Here is a 24,052-nt window from a genome sequence, read left to right as displayed (position 1 = left end):
TTAGCTAGAGCACATAAGAACTTCCTACAAAACAACTGTTGAACATTTGAAAAAGACAACATGGATGACATTTGACATGGAGCTGGCAACACTAAGGTTGCAGGTTCAATTCCCACATTGGCTACATTTACTGAGTAAACAGTATGTGGTAAGCATAAGTGGCTTTTAGGATAGAGGCCCCTGCTGAAGTGACTGAAGCACAGAGAGCAGTGTGAGACAGATTAAACCAGTCTTGGTGTGTGTGCGTGTGTATGGGTGTGTGTGTTAGCATCAGAGTCACTCTGTCATCCCATGGGATAAACAGTGCTCCTGAACCGCCCAGATTACTCCACCTCTCTCTGACAGGCTATAAATAGTGACACACCTCAACACACAGCCAGACACAGAGAGAATGGATAGATAGCACCTTCTCAGTGATCACACCCGCACTAGAGCCACCAGATTATTACAGTATGCTATATTGATTACCAGATCATCCATCATAGCAATGTCACCTTTTATTCTAATTTCCAATGAACAGAGAATATATCAGCCCCTTATTTGTATAAAAATACCTGAACAGGAGATACAATGTGATTGATTCTGTTAAAAGACATGTTCCGGGGTTCAAACAAACCACAATGCACTGCTGACATCACACTGCACTTTACTTTTAAAGGTCATTTCAATGACGTTTGCGGAGTTGCATTTGGGGTAAATGCAGCGGATGTCGGCTAAAATATTAATTAAGTCAAGTGCAGTGCAATGTCGGCTGTTTTGTTTGAATCCCTGCCCATGGGTTTGAGTGGTGCAGATGGGTTTTCTTCGCTAGTGAGAAAACATTTAAAAAACATGTTATAACAAAGTGTAACCAGGAGATACTACCTGAACATATCCAATTGGAACACAAAATATTAGCGTTTTATGTTGAAACACGTTCTGCTAGTGTTTTCCATACTGGCGCCACACTGGCAGAAATTCTGGGACAACCCTGAAATGTTTTCATTTTTTATTTGATAAATCCTATGAGAGAGACATACCTAGCTGGTTCTGTTTCAGTGTCTAATCCCTAGCCCTTGACAATTTCTTATGCCCTTTTCTGTCGCAGACATAGATCAGAAAAACTGGATAGGTAAGTGTAAGCAATATGTTCTCACCATTGAGTGTAAAGAAGGCTGAATGGCCGGGATTCAATCAAAGGCCTGCACTTTACTTTTAAAGGTAATTCACCTTGTGCCAACATCCACAGCATTTACCGTGAATGCGATCTCTGTGAACGTTGGGAAATTGCCTTTAAAGGTCCATTGCTGACTTTGACAACATCTAATGTCCGTAGATAGTTTCAACATTCTCTGAGCCAGTCAGCTTATACATACTAGAATTCAATGCATGCCAAACGTTTGATAGCTTAATTTAATACTGTAAATGTTCTGGTATATTATTATTTGTATATATAAAAGGTAATTTTGTGATGAAAATAAGAAAAATATACAATTGAGTCAATATACACAATAAATCAAATAATGAAAAAAGGACCAAATAAATCTTAATCTTAATTTGAGAGTGATGAGCAAATGCATAAAGCCCAATACATAGGTAGTGTCCCAAATGGCACCCTATTCCCTTTATTGTGCACTATATAGGAAATAGCATGCCATTTGGAAAGCACCCATAGTGCCCTGTTACCTAGATACAGTGTTAGATCTACATCTTGTCCATAGTTTCACATTCTGTCTAATAGATATTCAATACTGTCTTTATATTATACACATATGATTGGCCTTCTGTGAAGGATTGCATTATAACACAGTGATTAAGATTCAGAAAGCAAGAGAGCGAGAGACCTACTGTATACAGTGCCTTCAGAAAGTATTCACACCCCTTGATTATTTCTACATATTGTTGTATTACAGCCTGAATTCAAAATGGATTAAATATATAATTTTTCTCACCCATCTACACACAATACCCCATAATTACAAAGTGAAAACATGTTTTTATAATTTGTTGATAATTTAAAATGAAATACAGAATTATCTGATTTACATAAAATATTGACTCAAGGGTGTGAATACTTGTAGAAGCACCATTGGCAGAGATTACAGCTTTGAGTGGTCTTGAGTATGTCTACATCAGCTATGCAGATCTGGATTTGGGGATTTTCTCCCATTCTTCCTTGATGATTTTTTGCTAGGCCAACATCTCTGCTGTCTCACGCTAGGGCAACTGAGAAGGACAGGACTGGACGGTCTGGGCCGGGATGGGACTGGACAGGATAAGACAGAACGGGACAGGACGGGTCCCAATACTCACAGAAACCTTCTTACTGGACCCTTGTTTCCAGGGTTTGGAACATCTATCTGAAATGGATTATGTGAATTATAATAGCATGATTTCATACACACACACAGCTCACAATGCCCACTTTAAGGTGAGGAGACTGTGGCTGCTGCACTGCCCACCAATCCTACATTTCAAGTCATTATTTTAATCAAGATAAATACAATACATGTTGGGGGTGGTTTAAAATGGTTTCCTGTGTTCTGAGAATGAATGCCCTCTCACACCTATTGGTCTGACCTGTGTTAAAAGTACTATTTGAAATCTTTCAAATGCTTTGGGTGTTTGCTCTAGCCAGATGGGGCAGGGTTTGCAGTTTTGAGACAGTTCTATTGGTCTATTAAGCAAGGCAAGCCCAATCAAGCACATATAGTATATTTGAAATGATTTCAAATAGTATTTAAACACAACATCATGCTGACTGTGCAGTGAGAAGCGTACAACTGACTTGGAGAACACTGATTGACATTAATAAAATACAGTCTGGCTGTGATGAGGTTCTGTTCCAATACCCACATACAGTACTTGCACACTACTAAGAGTGTAACAATGTCTTGGACATACGTTCTAAGTGCAATATTAGTGTGGACATTGGAACATAGCCTGAAAGACTCCAGTTTTAACTATTGACAGTCTCAAGTGACAGTGCAGGGGGCAGGTTTTCCGGGGACCTATGTGAGACTTCTCCTCCTCTTCCCTCTGTCCCGTTATCAACACTCTGAACTTTCCGTCTGATTCCAGGAAATTGTAATGGTTTTCTAAATGTTCTGATGGGATCAGATGGAGCCGAACGGAGTAGGAATGAAAAGGTTGGAGAGGATTTCTGGAGCGGAGCCGCCTAGGGGTCACCTTTCCCAATAGCATGGCAACGGCACGCTCAGCCATGCCTCTCAGTCCTGTCCAACGCAACGCTAATCCAATCAGTAGGCTGGGATTTTTCACGCAGAAAAGAGGAGTAGGAGTAGAAAGAGAAGGACAAGAGGAGAAGAAAAAAAGAAGGAAGAGGAGGTTGAGAAGGAGCATTCAGCTTCATCCAGCTAGGAAGAGAACTGTCGGCTGTCTGTTCAGAAGTGCAAATAGTTCTACAACAGTAATACAATGTCATCAGTTCTGACAGGGAAGTCCCTAACTCAAACATTCATCTGCCCTTTCAAACAAACAGCCAAGATGTTTGTTTGAAAGGAGTTTTCTTTTTGGAGTTTTCTTTTTCTCCTCCTAGGGCCCTGTATAAAGTCTGGGTGAGTTAGTTAGATGGTTGGTTCAGTAAGTATAGCAGAGGAAGAGTAGGATGCCTCCCAGGCAACATCAGCTCCCCAGGTAGCATGAAGCGTCAGGTGATCAGCTTATAAAGACTGTACTGCACATATTGATTTGAGACATCGTCGATTGTTGTGATCGATTTGATCCATGTCGATCCCTGATGATCATTAAGGAAGTGAGGGGAGCCCAGCCCCCTGTCTGTCTGTCTGTCTGTCTGTCTGTCTGTCTGTCTGTCTGTCTGTCTGTCTGTCTGTCTGTCTGTCTGTCTGTCTGTCTGTCTGTCTGTCTGTCTGTCTATCTGAGGTGGATGAAGGAGAAGGAAACGGGCTTGGTTGGATCCATAAATATCCATAGAACACTATAGTTCACCACGTCTGTTTGTCTGTCCGTTCTTGTGTGTGGCAAGGTTTGAATACCCCACCCCTTTCTCCTAAGTGTGGACCTGCTCATTTTTAAAAGCTTTGGATTGGTGTAACTAAGCATATGCCATCAGCTTCCTTCCTTCCTTCCTTCCTTCCTTCCTTCCTTCCTTCCTTCCTTCCTTCCTTCCTTCCTTCCTTCCTTCCTTCCTTCCTTCCTTCCTTCCTTCCTTCCTTCCTTCCTTCCTTCCTTCCTTCCTTCCTTCCTTCCTTCCTTCCTTTTAAATCCATGACGAACGAGTGAACGAGGGGTAGAGAATTTAACTGCAGAGGGTGGTGTAGTGAGACCAGGGGCCAGAGATCATGGTTCAGGGGTCAGAGGTCAGGGTGAAGGGTCACAAGGCCACAGCAGTGCAGGGGTGTTTGAGTTTGCAGGGCAGCACCCCTCTGTTGAGCTGGTAGAACTCCACCAGGTGGATCAGGTCTGTGAACTTGGTGGAGCCGTCGTCCAGACTGAAGGACATCTGACCTTCCTCCTCACACTGTGAGAGAGAGGAGACAAGTTAGCTATTATACACATACAACACAGTTGAGAAGGAGGGGAGGAGATAGGATGTGAGGACAACTTGAGACCGGGCCAAAATGGATGAGCAAGAAAGAAGAGGTACAGATTTGACGTAGAAATGAGAAAGAAAAGTAGATGAGTTGAAAGAATAAATAAGTGACCGGTAGGATCTGGAAGTGTCGGATCTTCTGGTGGTGGCACAGGGTTAGGACAAACGCCTTGGGGTTACTCTGACAGTCTCTCAGCAGGAACAACCTGAAAAACACACACGGACACACATCCAAAACAGTGTCACTTATGTGTGTACTAGGGTGGATGGATGGACAGATGGATGGACAGATGGATGTACGACGGACAGAAGGATGGATGGATAATACAGCTTCTAAGTCTTACCCGTCTACTTGTCCTTGTTGCATGATCATCTTGTGGGACTCTTCTCTCCTGATGCGACCATGGAACCATAGCTGTGTTCTGTGGATCACTGAAAGACATAGCAAGATGAGGTAAAGGTAAAGTAGAAGGCATTTTTTAGGTATAAATGTCTAAACACAACTCATGTCCAGTTTTAGACAGGCAGAGATGCATACGGATAAGGAGTGGAATAGGAACTGCTCCTTTTTCCAATGGCAAAGGTTCATAAAGATGTCGGGATTCAGATATGACGCAGTGATTTAGCACTATCTATATTGCCCCAATAAATCAGCACAATGTACTTTTGAGTATACATTGGCAGCGTCTTGGAGCTTAAATTGGGATCATGTATACTGTTCTAATGACGATACAAAAAAAAGAGTAACAGAGAGCAATGTACAATACGGCGAACTTAGCAAATGATACACTTGTGGCGCATGGGGGCCGGCATTTTTATGCACCTCCGCTATTGTGTAACAATAAACTAAATTACTAAGCATTTACGAAGTTACTCTGTTGTTACTAGTGTAATTATTACAGTGTTACTACCTAGATAGTGTAATGTGTAGGGTACCTGAGCTGAGAGAAGAGGGCTGGAGGGGGCTGGGGCTGCCAAGAGCCTTCATACGCTGACCCCGTTTCTGACGGCAGGGAAGATAACAAAGAAGATAACAAAACATTTTAGATTTAAAATGACAGAATTACACCTTTTTCCACAGACTCTAAGTCTCCCAAATCTTCCATCCCATCCCCTTCCTCCCCTCCTCACCCTCCATTTCTGTCCCTCCTCCACAGCGGCGCTCACTGCTTCCAGAGGGTTCTCTATGACGCGTCCCGTCCTGCCAGAGAAGTCCATGGCCACCAGAGAGTTCTCAGACACACTCCGCTACAGAGATGAGGATAGAGAACTTGTCTGAGCCACGCTACCACGCTTTACAAGGTAGGATACATCAGGATAATGCTAACCAGTTGTCATAGAGTTGGGAATAAACACAGGAGTCTTACCACAGGAGTAGTGAAATGTGAGACCGGAAACTTCCTTTGCTGGGGACTCTTGTAGTTCTGATCCAGTAAAATTCCATACTGTAAACACAGAACAAAAACATAATAGAAAAATATCAGTTACATTTGAGTCATTTAGCAGATGTGCTTATCCAGAGCCACTTAGAGATGCAATTTGGGTTAAGTGTCTTGCTCAAGGGCACATCAACATATTTTCCTTCTAGTCAGCTTGGGGATTTGAACCAGCAACGTTTCGGTTACTGGCCCAACGCTCCTAACCACTAGGTTACCTGCCACGTGTGTGTTCATGCATGTGTGTATATACTGTACCTTTAAGAGTCTGAAGGCAGTCATCCAGCAGGTTCTGCTCTGTTCATCTTCGGCACACAGCATCCTCAGCTCCTTGCACTCACTCCTCACCTTACTGGGCTGTCAATCAAATAATCAGCCAATCACAGAGCCTTACTGGACTGTTAATCAAACAATCAGATGTTCAATTAGACAAGACTTCAATTAGTATTTCGTAAATCTGTAACAAGATTTAGCTTGATTTTCTTGAATACTCACATCAAATAAGAAATCCTGCACTAGTGTACAGTGTGTGTGTGTATGTGTGTGTGTGTGTGTGTGTGTGTGTGTGTGTGTGTGTGTGTGTGTGTCAGGCTCAGTGTGTCCTAGCAGACCCTGTCCCAGTTTATCACACTAGGCTGATCCAGTATATCCAGGTTACCTCCAGTGAAAACCCCTGCAGAGGAAGTACAGTAATGTCTGTCTGTCTGTCTGTCTGTCTGTCTGTCTGTCTGTCTGTCTGTCTGTCTGTCTGTCTGTCTGTCTGTCTGTCTGTCTGTCTGTCTGTCTGTCTGTCTGTCTGTCTGTCTGTCTGTCTGTCTGTCTGTCTGTCTGTCTGTCTGTCTGTCTGTCTGCCTGCCTGCCTGCCTGCCTGCCTGTCTGTCTGTCTGTCTGTCTGTCTGTCTGGAGGCAGTGTTATGTGTGTGTGTGTCCCTCACCTTGATACAGAACTTGTAGTCTGTGGGGGCATTGTGCAGCTTCCTCCCTGTTGTCACTGTGAACACACTACTGTCCTCCAGGTCTGACAACAACTGGAGGTGTCTCGGCTCCTAGAGAGTAGAGGAGGGAGGAAGGGGAGAGAGAGGGAGAGAGAGCGAGAGGGAGAAAGAGAAGGTTTAAACAGTCCTTCCTTTAGTATAGTGCTGCCATAAGACTTTGTGTCCAAACAACAAGGGCACTACCTAGAGAAAATATCCCTGATCTTCTTCCTACCTTGGAGGATCCTTTAGTGGAGTAGTAGAGTCCAGAGCGTCTGAGGAACATGGAGAGTCTCTTCCAGGACTTCCTCCCTGATGCCTTCAGATAGAGGAACCCCTGCACCTCCGGACAGCTGCTGGAGTTTAGGAAGTTCTGTACACACACACACACACACACACACACACACACACACACACACACACACATACACACACACACACACACACACACACACACACACACACACACACACACACACACACACACACACACACACACACACACACACACACACACACACACACACACACACACACAGAGGAGTGAGTAAGGACTGTGTGCTTGTGTATATGTGTATGCTGAGGTGGGGATAGAGGTGTGCGAGTGTGTCTGTGTGTGTCTGCGAGTGCGTGTTTGTGTGTGTGTGTGCGTGCGTGTGCATGTGCGTGTGTGTGTGGTGTAAGAGTACTCCACCTGTAAGAGCTGTGAGTGGGGGATGGAGCCGTTAGATTCCTGACACCACGCCACCATCTGCTCCGGGAAGAAGTTCTGAAGAGAGAGAGAGAATGTAAAAGGAGAGAGAAAAACAGAATGAGAGAAGAGAGCAAAATACTTCAGGGACTTCAGTATCACATTAGTGAACCACTAATAGTAGTCGAGAGAGAGGATAGAAGGAGAGAGGATAGGGGAGAGAGATAGAGATGGAAAGAGAGGATAGGGGAGAGAGAGAGAGATGGAGAAAGGATAGGGGAGAGATAGAGATGGAAAGAGAGGATAGGGGAGAGAGAGAGAGATGGAGAAAGGATAGGGGAGAGATAGAGATGGAAAGAGAGGATAGGGGAGAGAGAGAGAGATGGAGAGAGGATAGGGGGGAGAGATAGAGATGGATAGAGAGGATAGGGGAGAGAGGATAGGGGAGAGAGATAGAGATGGAAAGAGAGGATAGGGGAGAGAGATAGAGATGGAAAGAGAGGATAGGGGAGAGAGATAGAGATGGAAAGAGAGGATAGGGGAGAGAGATAGAGATGGAAAGAGAGGATAGGGGGAAGAGAGAGAGAGATGGCGAGAGAGGATAGGGGAGAGAGAGAGGGATAGAGAGAGAGGATAGGGGAGAGAGATAGAGATGGAAAGAGAGGATAGGGGAGAGAGATAGAGATGGAAAGAGAGGATAGGGGAGAGAGATAGAGATGGAAAGAGAGGATAGGGGAGAGAGATAGAGATTGAAAGAGAGGATAGGGGGGAGAGAGAGAGAGATGGAGAGAGAGGATAGGGGAGAGAGAGAGGGATAGAGAGAGAGAGAGAGAGAGAGAGAGAGAGGACAGCGAGAGGACAGTGAGAGGACAGCGAGAGGACAGTGAGAGGACAGTGAGAGGACAGCGAGAGAGTGATCCAGAGTAGATGCAGTATGATCTCACCCCCTGACGTAATCCCTTGGTGAGCGCACGCAGGCACACACGCACAAACACACCTCTTAGTGTGATTGACATGGTAGTTTTACTGTAGTCATTACCACAGCACTGAGGTGAGGTCACTCCCTCTTACTGAATCACCTCGGGCAGTGTGTGTGTGTGTGTGTGTGTGTTTGTGTGCATCATGCGCAACAGTGTGTGTGTGCGACGGAGTGTGCAGAGGACTCACCAAGGGATTCCTGAAGAACTCATACTTGTCATAGTTCTTCCTGAATAGGAATTTACTGTCACTGGTCATAGAGGCTTGAACCTGAACCACCAACTCATGGTCCTCCAGACAACGCTCTGCAGAGAGGAGGGGGAGAGGGGGAGGAAGAGGGAGAATAGAGAGAGAGAGAGAGAGAGAGGGAGGGAGAGATAGAGAGATCAGACATTAGCCCATTTATTTGCATTGCTACAGTTAGTTATCATACTTTGTTTCCAGTATTTCAGGGAGGGTACCCTGGAAAAGAGATCAGGGAAGCCCATGGTAGGGATGCTATAAGACTAAAGGGGAAAGAGAGAGAGAGAGAGAGAGAGAGAGAGAGAGAGAGAGAGAGAGAGAGAGAGAGAGAGAGAGAAAGAAAGAAAGAGAAACAGAGATGGAGAGAGAAAGGACAGCAGGACTTGGCATTGCAGTAGAATGATGTCATGTATTTAACTTGATTGCATAGAGAAGCCGAGCCCAGTTTCCCTGTCCTCTCCCTCTCCTGTTACTCTCCCTCCCGCCCTCCTTTTTCTACAACTCTCTACCTCTCACTTCTTCCCTCCATAACCCCTCCTCCCTGTCAAAAAAACAGTCCTGGCAGGAGATTTTCCTGTTGAAGTAGAAGAGCTGATTGGCTGAGCTTTCAGGGGGCTCGACCAACATAGCTCTGCGATTGGCCATTTGCTGCATTGGCCTGATACTGACACCCCGCCTTAGCACACTTCTCCCTCTCCCTCTCTCTACTTTCTCCATCCCTCCCTTTCACTGTTCTCTTCTCACATTCCATCTCTCCCATACAGTTTTTCCAGAAACGACAATGATCTACCAAGTATAAAACAGTCTTCTATCGCAGTAACAGTCAGTAGAAATAGGAACGCTTAGTGGAAACAATATAGAGAATAAGAGGGAAGAAACAAAACTACACTACCCTAGTCAAAAAATCCTTTTGGGTCAGATTTTGTAACCAGTCCTATTGGACTCCTATAGTTTTTTCTCCTACAGGATTTTAAAAAATCCTTTAAAAAGTGTGGATTGTATGTGATTGAAGCTTTTAGGTAACTATGATCTGTATGCTTCCCCAATCTTAACACACTCCATGCACAGGCACACACCAGATACAGGCATGCATGCACACGCACGTACACACATACATACACACACTGGCCCTCATATCAGCCGGCACCTCCACCACCTTCCCTGCTCCATCTCCACTGTACAACTTGAAGATCTGGGCACAGGACTTGGCATTGCAGTAAGATTTGGTTATGTGTTTAACTTGATTGCACAGAGAAGTTGAGACCAGTTTCCTTGTCCTCTCCCTCCTTTTACTCTCCCTCCATCTATCCATCTATCCATCTATCCCTCCCTCCCTCCCTCCCTCCCTCCCTCCCTCCCTCCCTCCCTCCCTCCCTCCCTCCCTCCCTCCCTCCCTCCCTCCCTCCCTCCCTCCCTATTCTGTTCCTCCATCTCTCTACCTCTCACTTTCTCCCTCCGTAACTCCTCCCCCGTGTCAAAGGCGAGTCATAAATAATTATAGTTTGTATAAAGAACTGAAGTTGAGAGTCTGTTAGACCATTTTTACTTTCTCTATTTGTATGTTCTCCTTTCCCTGTCTCTTGATCTTGAGGTAGAGGTCACATGACGGGACTCCAGCTGATTGGAGACCCTTAGTCACACGCACACACGCATACACACACACACACTCATACACACAGTGCTCAAACTCAGTTTCTATTTCAAAAAAAGGATTGAGCCCATACCATGCCTCAGTGCTGGCTAACACAAAGCTCAAGGTGTCTGTGTGTGTGTGTGTGTGTGTCTGCGCCTCTCTGTCCTGGCAGGGGAATTTCCTGTTGAAGTAGAGGGAGAGATCTGATTGGCTGAGCTGTCTGGGGGCTCGACCAACGGAGTTCTGCGATTGGCCATTTGCTGCATTGGCCTGATACTGACACCCCGCCTCAGCACCCTTCCCCCTCTCCCTCTCTCTACTTTCTCCACCCTCCCTTTCACTGTTCTCTTCTCACATTCCTTCTCCCATACAGTTTTTCCAGAAACGACAATCTACCAAGTATAAAACAGTCATCTATCCCAGTAACAGTCAGTAGAAATAGGTTGGTGGAAACTACTGTATAGAGAATAAGAGGGAAGAAACAAAACTACACTACCCTAGTAAAAACATCCTATAGGACTAGTGATTTATAGGACGAGTGATTTTTTTTCAATAGAATCCTATATAATTCTCACAATCCTATAGGATTTTGTGTCACCTCTACTGTTTGAATCCTACTGGACTACTGTTTTCCTATTGGAAATAAAAAGTAATCATCTTGGATGCTATAAGACTCTTGCTGTTCTATAGGATTCTTGACCCTATATGATTGTCGCAATCCTATAGGATTTTGTATCAACTCTATCAGAATTGTATTGGACTACTTCTTTTTCTATGTGAAATCAAAAGTAATCCCATTGGAACCTCTAGTGGTTTTTTACTTTTTATTTTTATTCATTTTTTTTTTAACAGTACAAAACATGTACATACAAACACTCACCAACATCCACAACATTCCCCTTGCCCAGACCCACCTGCTCACATAACCCATCTCCAGCGCCCATATCACTCTCCGCCACATGGCCTCAAACTGCACCATTTTGTTTCTCTCCATCGCCCATGCACTTTCAACATTTAGATAGTAAAGCATTTGACCTTTCCATTGTGGAGGATGGAGGATTGGTTGATTTACAGTTTTTAAGTATGTTTTTCCTGCTGCTTGATGAGAAGAGTATCATCCAGCCCATCAGGTATCTCACTGCACCCTCATATGCCATGTCTTGAAATATGCAGACAGATTAAAAGTACATTTATTCTATAGGTTTTTGATAACTCTTGTAGGATTTTGTTAGCCCAATCAGAATCATATTATGACTTTTTTTCTTAATTGAACCCATTAAATTATAATTTGTTGTCCTTAGTTCCAGCATAATACCACAACATTAACTACCACATTTTCGTTGATTGGAAACAACATTTCTATATTCATTTCTGTTTAATTCACCTGTGAGAAAGCATGTCCCTTTAAGAGTGATTGATGACGTCACAACTAGCATGAGCTTGCAGTGTTAATTAGACCTTCTTAAGGCTTGGCGTCCACTAGCGGGACACCTGTCGACAACTTCTGGTGAAATTGGAGGGCCGCAATTCAAATAAATAATCATAAAAATTATGGATATTAAACATTTAGGTACATACCAGTATCTTATATCGGTTAAAAGCTTAAATTCTTGTTAATCTAACTGCATTGTCCGATTTACAATAGGCTTTACAAACAGCGATTAAATATTCACTTACTTTTTGAAAATCTTCCTCGGATTTGCAATCCAAAGGGTCCCAGTTACAACATGTATGGTTGTTTTGTTAGATAAAATCATTTTTTATATCCCAAAAAAGTCAGTTTAGTTGGCGCCATCGATTTGAGTAATCCACTCGTTCAACATACAGAGAAAGGAATCTAAAAAGTTACCGCTAAACTTTGTTAAAACAAGTCAAAATAAGTTTCTATTTAATCTTCAGGTACCCTAAAATGTAATTAAACTATAATATTTAATACGGAAAGAAGTATGTTCAATAGGAAAGCAAAATTAGCAGGTGCCTCTTCGTCGCAAGCACACAGACTGATTTCCAACTCTGACTCCCAGTACTAAAACTCAAAATTCTTCTTCGTTTGGAAAGAAACAAGCCTGAAACCTTGAACAAAGACTGTTGACATCTAGTGGAAGCCATATAAATTGCAATCTGGGAACTGGACTTGGATATGACCCTATACGTTCCATTGGAAGAGCATGGGCTCTCAACAAAAAATAAATTCTGGTTGGTTTTTCTTTGGATTTTCTATCATATCTATTGTGTTATAGTCTCATACATTATTTTAACATTTCTACAAACTTCAAAGTGTTTTCTACCCAATGGTACCAATTATATGCATATCCTGGCTTCTGGGCCTGAGTAACAGGCAGTTTACTTTGGGCACGTCAGTCAGGCGGAAATTCAGAAAAAATACCCTAGCCCTAGCCTAACTCCCAAGTTGAGCTCGCCACCGGTGGCTGTGCGGAGAATCTCTGGTTTTCTAACATTATTATTAACTGTTTTATCCTTCACTGTCCGTGAATGGAAGAACTGTGAGTACAGTAATTTCCCTTATGTTTCCTGACAAAGTTGTCAATGTTTAACACATATTTTCATCATTGTACAACATTTTATGCACTCATTTTTATGCAAGCTAAGAAACTACTGTTAGCCACATTTTGCCAATCGCTGACTAGCTACACTATATATACACAAGTATTTGGACACCCCTTCAAATTAGTGGATTCGGGAGCCCCAAATAATAGGATGCAACCTTTCCAACAAGTAATTTTGTAACATTTCGGCCCTGCTAGAGCTGCCCCGGTCAACTGTAAGTGATGTTATTGTGAAGTGGAAACGTCTAGGAGCAACAACGGCTCAGCCGTGAAGTGGTGGGCCACACAGGCTCAAAGAACGGGGCCGCCGTTCATCTGTCCTCGGTTGCAACAATCACTACCGAGTTCCAAACTGCCTCTGGAAGCAACGTCAGCACAAGAACTGTTTGTTGAGAGCTTCATGAAAAGGGTTTCCATGGCCGAGCAGCCGCATACAAGCCTAAGATCATCATGCACAATGCCAAGCGTCAGCTGCAGTAGTGTAAAGCTCGCCGCCATTGGACTCTGGAGCAGTGGAAACCCATTCTCTGGAGTGATGAATCACACTTCACCATATGGCAGTCCGACGGACTAATCTGTGTTTGGCAAATGCCAGTAGAACGATACTTGCCCCAATGCATAGTGCTAACTGTAAAGTTTAGTCTGGGGCTGTTTTTCATGGTTCAGGCTAGGCCCCTTAGTTCCGCTGAAGGGAAATCTTAATGCTACAGCATACAGTGACATTATAGACGATTCTGTGCTTCCAACTTCGTGGCAACAGTTTGAGGAATGCCCTTTCCTGTTTCAGCATGACAATGCTCACGTGCACAAAGTGAGGTCCATACAGAAATGGTTTGTTGAGGTCGGTGTGGAAGAACTGCACAGAGCCCTGACCTTAATGCCATCGAACACCTTTGGGATGAATTGGAACTTCGACTGCGAGCCAGGCCTAATCGCCCAACATCAGTGACCAACATCACTAACGCTCTTATGGCTGAATGGAAACAAGTCCCCCCAGCAATGTTCCAACATCTAGTGGAAAGCCTTCTCAGAAGAGTGGAGGCTGTTATAGCTGCAAAGGGGGGAACAACTCCATATTAATGCCCATGATTTTGGAATGAGATGTTCAACGAGCAGGTGTCCACATACTTTTGGTTATGTAGTGTAGCTAACTTGGTAAGTTGTAGTCATTTGTATGTTGTTTTTGAGTCATTGTATTGTCATAGCAGATGAGAAATGTTTTTTTCTTGTTTGTTTATATGTGAATTATTATAGGCAAGTCAACCCCGCTTTCATGATTTCTGTTAGACCCCTAGTAGAAAAATCTGATCAGATTTTGGAACCAGTCCTATTGGAATCCTATGGGATTCTTCTGCATTTTTATACACTGCTCAAAAAAATAAAGGGAACACTAAACTAACACATCCTAGATCTGAATGAAAGAAATAATCTTATTAAATACTTTTTTCTTTACATCTTTGAATGTGCTGACAACAAAATCACACAAAAATAATCAATGGAAATCCAATTTATCAACCCATGGAGGTCTGGATTTGGAGTCACACTCAAAATTAAAGTGGAAAACCACACTACAGGCTGATCCAACTTTGATGTAATGTCCTTAAAACAAGTCAAAATGAGGCTCAGTAGTGTGTGTGGCCTCCACGTGCCTGTATGACCTCCCTACAACGCCTGGGCATGCTCCTGATGAGGTGGTGGATGGTCTCCTGAGGGATCTCCTCCCAGACCTGGACTAAAGCATCCGCCAACTCCTGGACAGTCAGTGGTGCAACGTGGCGTTGGTGGCTGGAGCGAGACACGATGTCCCAGATGTGCTCAATTGGATTCAGGTCTGGGGAACGGGCAGGCCAGTCCATAGCATCAATGCCTTCCTCTTGCAGGAACTGCTGACACACTCCAGCCCCCCCAAAGAAATGCCACCCCACACCATGACTGACCCACCGCCAAACCGGTCATGCTGGAGGATGTTGCAGGCAGCAGAACGTTCTCCACGGCGTCTCCAGACTCTGTCACGTCTGTCACATGTGCTCAGTGTGAACCTGCTTTAATCTATGAAGAGCACAGGGCGCCAGTGGCGAATTTGCCAATCTTGGTGTTCTCTGGCAAATGCCAAACGTCCTGCACAGTGATGGGCTGTAAGCACAACCCCCACCTGTGGACGTCGGGCCCTCATACCACCCTCATGGAGTCTGTTTCTGACCATTTGAGCAGACACATGCACATTTGTGGTCTGCTGGAGGTAATTTTGCAGGGCTCTGGAAGTGCTCCTCCTGCTCCTCCTTGCACAAAGGCGGAGGTAGCGGTCCTGCTGCTGGGTTGTTGCCCTCCTACGGCCTCCTCCACGTCTCCTGATGTACTGGCCTGTCTCCTGGTAGCGCCTCCATGCTCTGGACACTACGCTGACAGACACAGCAAACCTTCTTGCCACAGCTCGCATTGATGTGCCATCCTGGATGAGCTGCACTACCTGAGCCACTTGTGTGGGTTGTAGACTCCGTCTCATGCTACCACTAGAGTGAAAGCACCGCCAGCATTCAAAAGTGACCAAAACATCAGCCAGGAAGCATAGGAACTGAGAAGTGGTCTGTGGTCACCACCTGCAGAACCAATCCTTTATTGGGGGTGTCTTGCTAATTGCCTATAATTTCCACCTGTTGTCTATTCCATTTGCACAACAGCATGTGAAATTTATTGTCAATCAGTGTTGCTTCCTAAGTGGACAGTTTGATTTCACAGAAGTGTGATTGACTTGGAGTTACATTGTGTTGTTTAAGTGTTCCCTTTATTTTTTGGAGCAGTGTATATATTTTGTGTTCTCCTTTCCCTCTCTCTTGATCTTGAGGTAGAGATAACATGATGGGACTCCAGCTGATTTGGAGATACATAGTCACAGACAGACAGACAGACAGACAGACAGACAGACAGACAGACAGACAGACAGACAGACAGACAGACAGACAGACAGACAGACAGACAGACAGACAGACAGACAGACAGACAGTGATAAAACTTACTGTATCTATTCTCAAAACGGATTAAGCCCATACCTTGCTTCAGTGCTGGCTAACAAGGAGCTCAAGGTGTCTGTATATCTGCGCCACTCTGTCCTGGTGTCTGGCAGGGAAATGTCCTGTTTAAGTAGAGGGAGAGAGCTGAGCTGTCTGGGGGCTCGACCAACGGAGCTCTGTGATTGGCTGTTTGCTGCGTTGGCCTGATACTGACACCCACCTCAGCACCCTTCCCCCTCTCCCTCTCTCTACTTTCTCCATCCCTCCCTTTCACTGTTCTCTTCTCACATTCTATCTTTCCAATACAGTTTTTCCAGAAATTACGATGCTCTACCAAGTATAAACCAGTCTTCTATCCCAGTAACAGTCAGTACAAATAGGAAATAGGAAAACAGGATAGCGAATAAGAGGGAAGAAACTCACCTAAAGGTCATAAAAGGTAAAACAGAAGTGTGGATTTTATGTTATTGAAGTTTTTAGGTAGCTAGGATCTATATGCTTCCCCAACCTTAACACACTTGATGCACAAACACACACACACACCGAGGCCCAGTAGTGGGTGATGTTCCACTAGGCTCCAGCTGTTGTCGTCTAGACAGTGGCTCTTATAGACCAGGAACTGACACACGTCTCTGGCCCTCATATCAGCTGGCACCTCCACCACCTTCCCTGCGCCATCTTCACTGTACACCTTGATGATCTGGATACAGACAGACAGACAGACAGACAGACAGACAGACAGACAGACAGACAGACAGACAGACAGACAGACAGACAGACAGACAGACAGACAGACAGACAGACAGACAGACAGACAGACAGACAGACAGACAGACAGACAGACAGACAGAGAGAGAGAGAGAGAGAGATGATATTAAATTAATATAAAAACATGAATATGATCATTATAAAAGGCACAGTCCCTGCCCCATCATCACTGTTCACCTTTATTAGAATAAAGGGTAACAAAATACATGTACAGTCATTACAAACAGGCCACTGTAAAGAGTAGTTGAAACATTAAGGGCCGTTTAACCAGTTAAGGGCCCGTTAAGCCTTACCGTTCCTTCTGAACACAAACTGTAACACTGCAGCTATACAGCATTATGATGCTGTTATAACACATTGTTAGACTTGTAATAAGCATGACTGTCTGCCCTATGTCTTATTACCATGACATAATAATCCAGACTAAATAACAGCCATTTTGAGTGAGTTGAAATGTTAATAAAACAGGGCTGGTTTCCTGGACACAGATCAAGCCTATTCCTGATCAATTGAGATTCTCCACTGAGCTTTTAGGTCCAGGACTTAGTCTGGGTTGGGGAAACAGAGACACAGTAGGACTATTTCTGTTACTGACACACACACACACACACACACACACACACACACACACACACACACACACACACACACACACACACACACACACACACACACACACACACACACACACACACACACACACACACACACACACACACACACACACACACACTTTCTATACATTCTACGTTGTATCCAGATGGTTGAATCAGGCTCCTGTGGTACAGCTTTCTGTTCTGTAAATGAGGATATCCTCGAACACTGACCGTGACTGTACGTTTCTCATCTAAAAACCACGATTCAACCTTTAACACATACGCTCCTGAACATACACATTTACCAATATACCTGAGATATAGTGTACACACCATACATACACACCTCTGAGATATACGCACTAAACATACTGACAATATACATACATTCACCTAACATATACAATACTCACACTTAAAAATACACATGCACTTAATGATGTACACACAAATATTCACGCTTCAAAATCACACTCACTTAGACATTTATTAATTTACACACATACACATATATCGATCTTCTTTCTCCCAGCAGGGAAGTGTGTGTGTGTGTGTGCATGTGTGTGCGTGTGAGAGAGAGGGTGTTCTGTATGTTTGCAGAAAATGTTATTTCAATCATTCAACGTTTTATCCCCAAACCCATCAAAACACATTGTAGAGAATCACACAACACTAGAAACAACTCCACAGTAGAACACAGAAACACACGACACTAGAAACAACTCCATAGTAGAACACAGAATCACACGACACTAGAAACAACTCCACAGTAGAACACAGAAACACACGACACTAGAAACAACTCCATAGTAGAACACAGAATCACACGACACTAGAAACAACTCCACAGTAGAACACAGAAACACACGACACTAGAAACAACTCCACAGTAGAACACAGAATCACACGACACTAGAAACAACTCCATAGTAGAACACTGAGAATCACACGACACTAGAAACAACTCCACAGTAGAACATAGAATCACACGACACTAGAAACAACTCCACAGTAGAACATAGAATCACACGACACTAGAAACAACTCCACAGTAGAACACAGAGAATCACACGACACTAGAAACAACTCCATAGTAGAACACTGAGAATCACAGGAAATCAAAAATGACGCCACAGCTGTCTCTGTCTCCTCTGGCCCCGTAGCGAGAACACAAAGGGTACACACTAGAAAGGAGACACCAGAAACAAAAGAAAAATATTCTTGCCTCTCATAGTAGTTTGAGAACGTTTATAAATATGGAATGTCATCACTGCTAAAGCTATACACACAGACACACACACAACAAACCCTACCCACTACCCACACATATGCTTACCTCTACAGCCTGAAAGAGGCAACAGTCAGGAGAGCACGATGGCATTTTCACACTGAGCCTTACTCTGCTGAGACAGAGAGAGGAAGAGAGGAGAGAGAAAGGGAGGGAGAGGGGAGGGAGGGGAAGGAGCGGAAGAGAGGGAGGGACAGAGGTAAATAGAACAGGAGAGAGGCAGAGGGAGAAGGAGAGAGGGAGGGGACATAGAAATAGAACAAGGAATATGGGTGAGGGAATGAGACAGGGAGAGAGGGAGAAAGAGAGAAGGAGAGGGAGAGAGAAAGAGAGAAAAGGCCAGAGAGAGGAGAGAGTGAGGGGGGAGAGAAAGAGAGAAAAGGCGAGAGAGAGAGAGAGAGAGAGAGAGAGAGAGAGAGAGAGAGAGAGAGAAGGAGAGAGTGGGGGGGAGAGAAAGAGAGAAGGTGAGAGAGATTGAGAGAGTCCTTCCTCTTGTGCTGGGCAGGATAATGCCTGAATGCTACTCTCTCTATGACTCAGCCAGTGGATTAGTGCAGTGTGTGTGTGTTTTTTTAATTTAATTTAATATATTTATTTATTTCACCTTTATTTAACCAGGAAGGCCAGTTGAGAACAAGTTCTCATTTACAACTGCGACCTGGCCAAGATAAAGCAGAGCGACAAAAACAAGAACATAGAGTTACACATGGGATAAGCAAACGTAGAGTCAATAACACAATAGAAAAATCTGTATACAGCGTGAGCAAATGAAGTAAGGAGGTAAGGCAATAAATAGGCCAATAGTGGCGAAGTAATTATAATTTAGCAATTTACACTGGAGTGATATATGTGCAGATGAGAATGTGCAAGTAGAAATACTTGTGTGCAAAAGAGCAGAAAAACAAAAACAAATATGGGGATGAGGTAGGTAGTTGGTTGGATGGTCTATTTACAGATGGGCTATGTACAGCTACAGTGATCGGTAAGCTGCTCTGACAGCTGACGCTTAAAGTTAGTGAGGGAAATATAAGTCTCCAATTTCAGTAATTTTTGCAATTTGTTCGTCATTGGCATCAGAGAACTGGAAGGAAAGGCGGCCAAAGGAGGTGTTGGCTTTGGAGATGACCAGTGAAATATACCTGCTGGAGTGCGTGCTACGGGTGGGTGTTGCTATGGTGACCAGTGAGCTGAGATAAGGCGGAGCTTTACCTAGCAAAGACTTATAGATAACCTGGAGCCAGTGGGTTTGGCGACGAATATGAAGTGAGGGCCAGCCAACGAGAGCATACAGGTCGCAGTGGTGGGTAGTATATGGGGCTTTGGTGACAAAACAGATGGCACTGTGATAGACTGCATCCAGTTTATTGAGTAGGGTATTAGAGGCTATTTTGTAAATGACATCGCCGAAGTCGAGGATCGGTAGGATGGTCAGTTTTACGAGGGTATGTTTGGCAGCATGAGTGACGGAGGCTTTGATGTGAAATAGGAAACCTTTGGATTGGAGATGCTTAATGTGAGTCTGGAAGAAGAGTTTACAGTAGCCAGACACCTAGGTATTTATATTCAGAACTGTCCAGAGTAGTGATGCTAGTCGGGCAGGCGGTTGCTGGCAGCGATTGGTTGAAGAGCATGCATTTCGTTTTACTTGCATTTACGAGCAGTTGGAGGCCACGGAAGGAGAGTTGTATGGCGTTGACGCTCGTTTGGAGGTGTAGTTTTATGATTACTGAATACCAACTACCCAACTTAGATCATGTATTTTCAGGTAGAGATACCTCATGAAGCAGTTGCTTTCCATCCCTCTCAATCGCGTGTTCTTCTGTCTCTTCTCTGTCTCTCTGCACCATAGAGATAGATAGAGGACTCATCTTTATATCTGTGCAATTATAGCATTTGTGACAGCGTGGGGCAGCACCATTGAGGTTAAAACCCTAAGGAATCCCCACCCAGTTGACTACTTTGACTACTTTAAAATGGTGGAAGGATGGAGGAAGCCCTCAATGGAGCAACCCATGCTAAAATGGCCTTTTGGTCACTAATGGCCTCTATGGTCTGTACTGCACAGACCGAACAAGTAGGTGCGCAATGGATTATGGTCATTGTAGTTAATTACCACGTTTTCTGTGCTAAACTATGTTGTATATTGGCCTGTTAGAAATGACAAAACCCTACTACATCGCACAGTTCGGGCTTGATCGGATTTATCTCTAGTGAAACTGGGCATTGAACTGACAAAAACCCAGAATTAAATGGAATTGAGTGAATTAGTTGTTTAAAAAAAACAAAACAATAACCAACGTTTTGGTTAATCGTTCAGCACTAAAAGAAACAGAGGGACAGAAAGATAGAGAGAAGGAGTGAGAGAGGCAGAAGGAGAGAAAGAAAGAGAGGGACGTCAGTACTGTAATACTGAGTCATAATCAGCCTCATGTGTGGAGCGCTGCATGCCAGCTGGCCCCTAACACAGCATGCATAAGAAAACACACAACACACATGCATGTATGCAAGCATACACACCCATAAATGCGCATTGACACACATACAGTACATGCACACACACAAGAACGCATGCACGCACAAACACGCACACGCACATGCACACACACACACACACACACACGAAATGTTAGCTATGTTAAGCCCCACCGCAAGAGAGAGAGCTGGGTGTTGTCATAGGCCACATCCACAGGGAGGAATGTGTGTGTGTGTGTGTGTGTGTGTGTGTGTGTGTGTGTGTGTGTGTGTGTGTGTGTGTGTGTGTGTGTGTGTGTGTGTGTGTGTGTGTGTGTGTGTGTGTGGTGTGTGTGTGTGTGTGTGTGTGTGTGTGTCTGTGTGTGTGTCAGTAAAACTCTTCAGTCACATCATTCATCACATATTAACTATTAACACCCTCTTCCTTTCTTCCTTCTCCCTCACTTTTCTTTTTCTCTCTTCCTTTAACCCCCTTTCCTCCTTGCTCCTTCCTTCTCTCACCTCCTCCCTCACCCCTCTTTCTCCCCTTTTCCCCACTCCATCTCAAACATCTGACCATGTCATGGAGAGAAAGATGGAAGCGAAGCGTCTAGACTTTATGAGCATGCAGAATTAAGTGGTTGTCATGTGGGTCAGTGTAGGTGTGTGTGCGATGTCTTAACTTGATTGGAGGCCACAGTTCAGCCTCAAACTCAACTTACCACTTAACCAACCTTTTTTTTAACCACACACAACTGCAATACGCACAAACACGCGTGTACATACACACATGTACACACACACACACTGTGGTCTACCCCCTCAGGCTCAGGCTCTCTAACAATGTCTAGATAAGACCCAAAGATCAACCTCTGTGTTGGTTCAGGGAGGTAGAATGTCACACGCTAAGGGTGTTAAAGGAACATTTCACCACTTTTCAACTTCATATTGATCATCTCCAGCACCACCCCAACATCAACATATGTGAAAATTGCGTGTCTCTATGTTTTGTAGTAAAAAAAAAGACAGAGGAAGATGTGTTTCCAGTTACATCACTGGTGTGCGTCGTGAGATTTTAACCAATTATGAATAGGCATTGCCTACTAATTGCCTACTAATTGGTTGATGATGTAATTGGAAACACTTATCTTCCTCTCCTTTTTACTACAAAACATAGAAACGCGTCATTTTCACAGATGTTGATGTTGGGGTGGTGCTGGAGATGATGAGTATGATGTTAAAACATTTGGACATTTCCATTTAAAGGAAAACTATCTTTTGGTATTTGTTTAATTAGTCCATTGTTGACATACACGTAGTCCCAAAATGTTTGCTTGTCAGCAATCAAGTTTTCAAGATATGTAAAAATATAAAATACAGAAATCCTCCCCCGTATGATGCATTGTTTTAGTTTATAGTTCATTAATTTGACCATTTTAAAACAAATAAAACTTGAAAAGCCGCCTCCCGAGTGGTGCAGTGGTCTAAGGCACTGCATCGCAGTGCTAACTGTGCCACTAGAGATTCTGGGTTCGAGTCCAGGCTCTGTTGCAGCCGGCCGCGACTGGAGACCCATGGGGCGCCACACAATTGGCCCAGCGTCGTACAGGTTAGGGGAGGGTTTGGCCGGCAGGGATGTCCTTGTCCTATCGCGCACTAGCAACTCCTGTGGCGGGCCGGATGCAGTGCACACTGACACGGTCGCCAGGTGTATGGTATTTCCTCCGACACATTGGTGCGGCTGGCTTCCGGGTTAAGTGGGAATTGTGTCAAGAAGCAGTGCGGCTTGGTTGGGTTGTGTTTCGGAGGATGCACGGCTCTCGACCTTCTACTCTCCCGAGTCCGTAGGGGAGTTGCAGTGATGAGACAAGACTGTAACTACCAATTGGATACCATGAAAAAGGGGGTAAAATGTTTTAAATAATAATAATTTCAAAAAACTTCAAAAGCCATACATGCACATGACTAAAGTTATTGAAGATAATACACCATGCGCAGACCAGCTGGCTGGAGTGTTTACGGACATATTCAATCTCTCCCTATCCCAGTCTGCTGTCCCCAGTTGCTTCAAGATGTCCACCATTGTTCCTGTACCCAAGAAAGCAAAGGTTAATTGAACTAAATGACTACCGCCCCTTAGCACTCACTTCTGTCATCATGAAGTGCTTTGAGAGGCTAGTTAAGGATCATATCACCTCCACCTTACCTGACACCCTAGACCCACTTCAATTTGCTTACTGCCCCAATAGATCCACAGACGATGCAATCGCTATCGCACTGCACACTGCCCTATTCCATCTGGACAAGAGGAATACCTACGTCAGAATGCTGTTCATGGATTATAGCTCAGCCTTCAACACCATAGTACCCTCCAAGCTCATAATTAAGCTTGGGGCCCTGGGTCTGAACCCCGCCCTGTGCAATTTGGTCCTGGACTTCCTGACAGGCCACCTCCAGGTGGTGAAGGTAGGAAACAAATCCTCCACTTCGCTGATCCTCAACACAGTGGCCCCACAAGGGTGTGTGCTCAGCCCCCTCCTGTGCTCCTGTTCACCCATGACTGTGTGGCCATGTACGCCTCCAACTCAATCATCAAGTTTGCAGACGACAACAGCTGTAGGCCTGATTACCAACAATGATGAGACAGCCTACAGGGAGGAAGTGAGGGCCCTGGCGGGGTGGTGGCAGGAAAATAACCTCTCCCTCAACGTCAACAAAACGAAGGAGCTGATCGTGGACTTCAGGAAACACAGAGGGAGCACGCCCATATCCACATCGACGGGACCACAGTAGAGAAGGTGGAAAGCTTCAAGTTCCTCGGCATACACATCACTGACGATCTGAAATGGTCCACCCACACAGACAGT

The 24,052-nt window shown here is 44.4% G+C and overlaps 1 protein-coding gene across 1 annotated transcript; it reads right to left on the bottom strand.

Moving 5' to 3' along the window:
• Nucleotides 1-974: 974 nt before the first annotated feature.
• On the bottom strand, nt 975-18,928 carry LOC106570349 (growth factor receptor-bound protein 10). Its single transcript, XM_014142556.3, has 13 exons — nt 18,783-18,928; nt 16,626-16,782; nt 8,821-8,936; nt 7,657-7,731; nt 7,198-7,335; nt 6,924-7,034; nt 6,247-6,345; nt 5,920-5,997; nt 5,684-5,800; nt 5,489-5,555; nt 4,897-4,984; nt 4,665-4,758; nt 975-4,480 (listed from the first exon to the last, which is right to left on the bottom strand). The coding sequence occupies exons 1-13, from the start codon at nt 18,825-18,827 to the stop codon at nt 4,334-4,336; spliced, it is 1,332 nt and encodes a 443-aa protein (XP_013998031.1). The 5' UTR covers nt 18,828-18,928; the 3' UTR covers nt 975-4,333.
• Nucleotides 18,929-24,052: the final 5,124 nt, after the last annotated feature.

This window comes from Salmo salar, chromosome 14, assembly GCF_965601325.2.
Source record: "Salmo salar chromosome 14, fSalSal1, whole genome shotgun sequence".
NCBI classification, from domain to species: domain Eukaryota; kingdom Metazoa; phylum Chordata; class Actinopteri; order Salmoniformes; family Salmonidae; genus Salmo; species Salmo salar.
The sequence above is the reverse complement of the archived record's forward strand: the minus strand, read 5'-3'. Positions and strand labels throughout refer to the sequence as shown.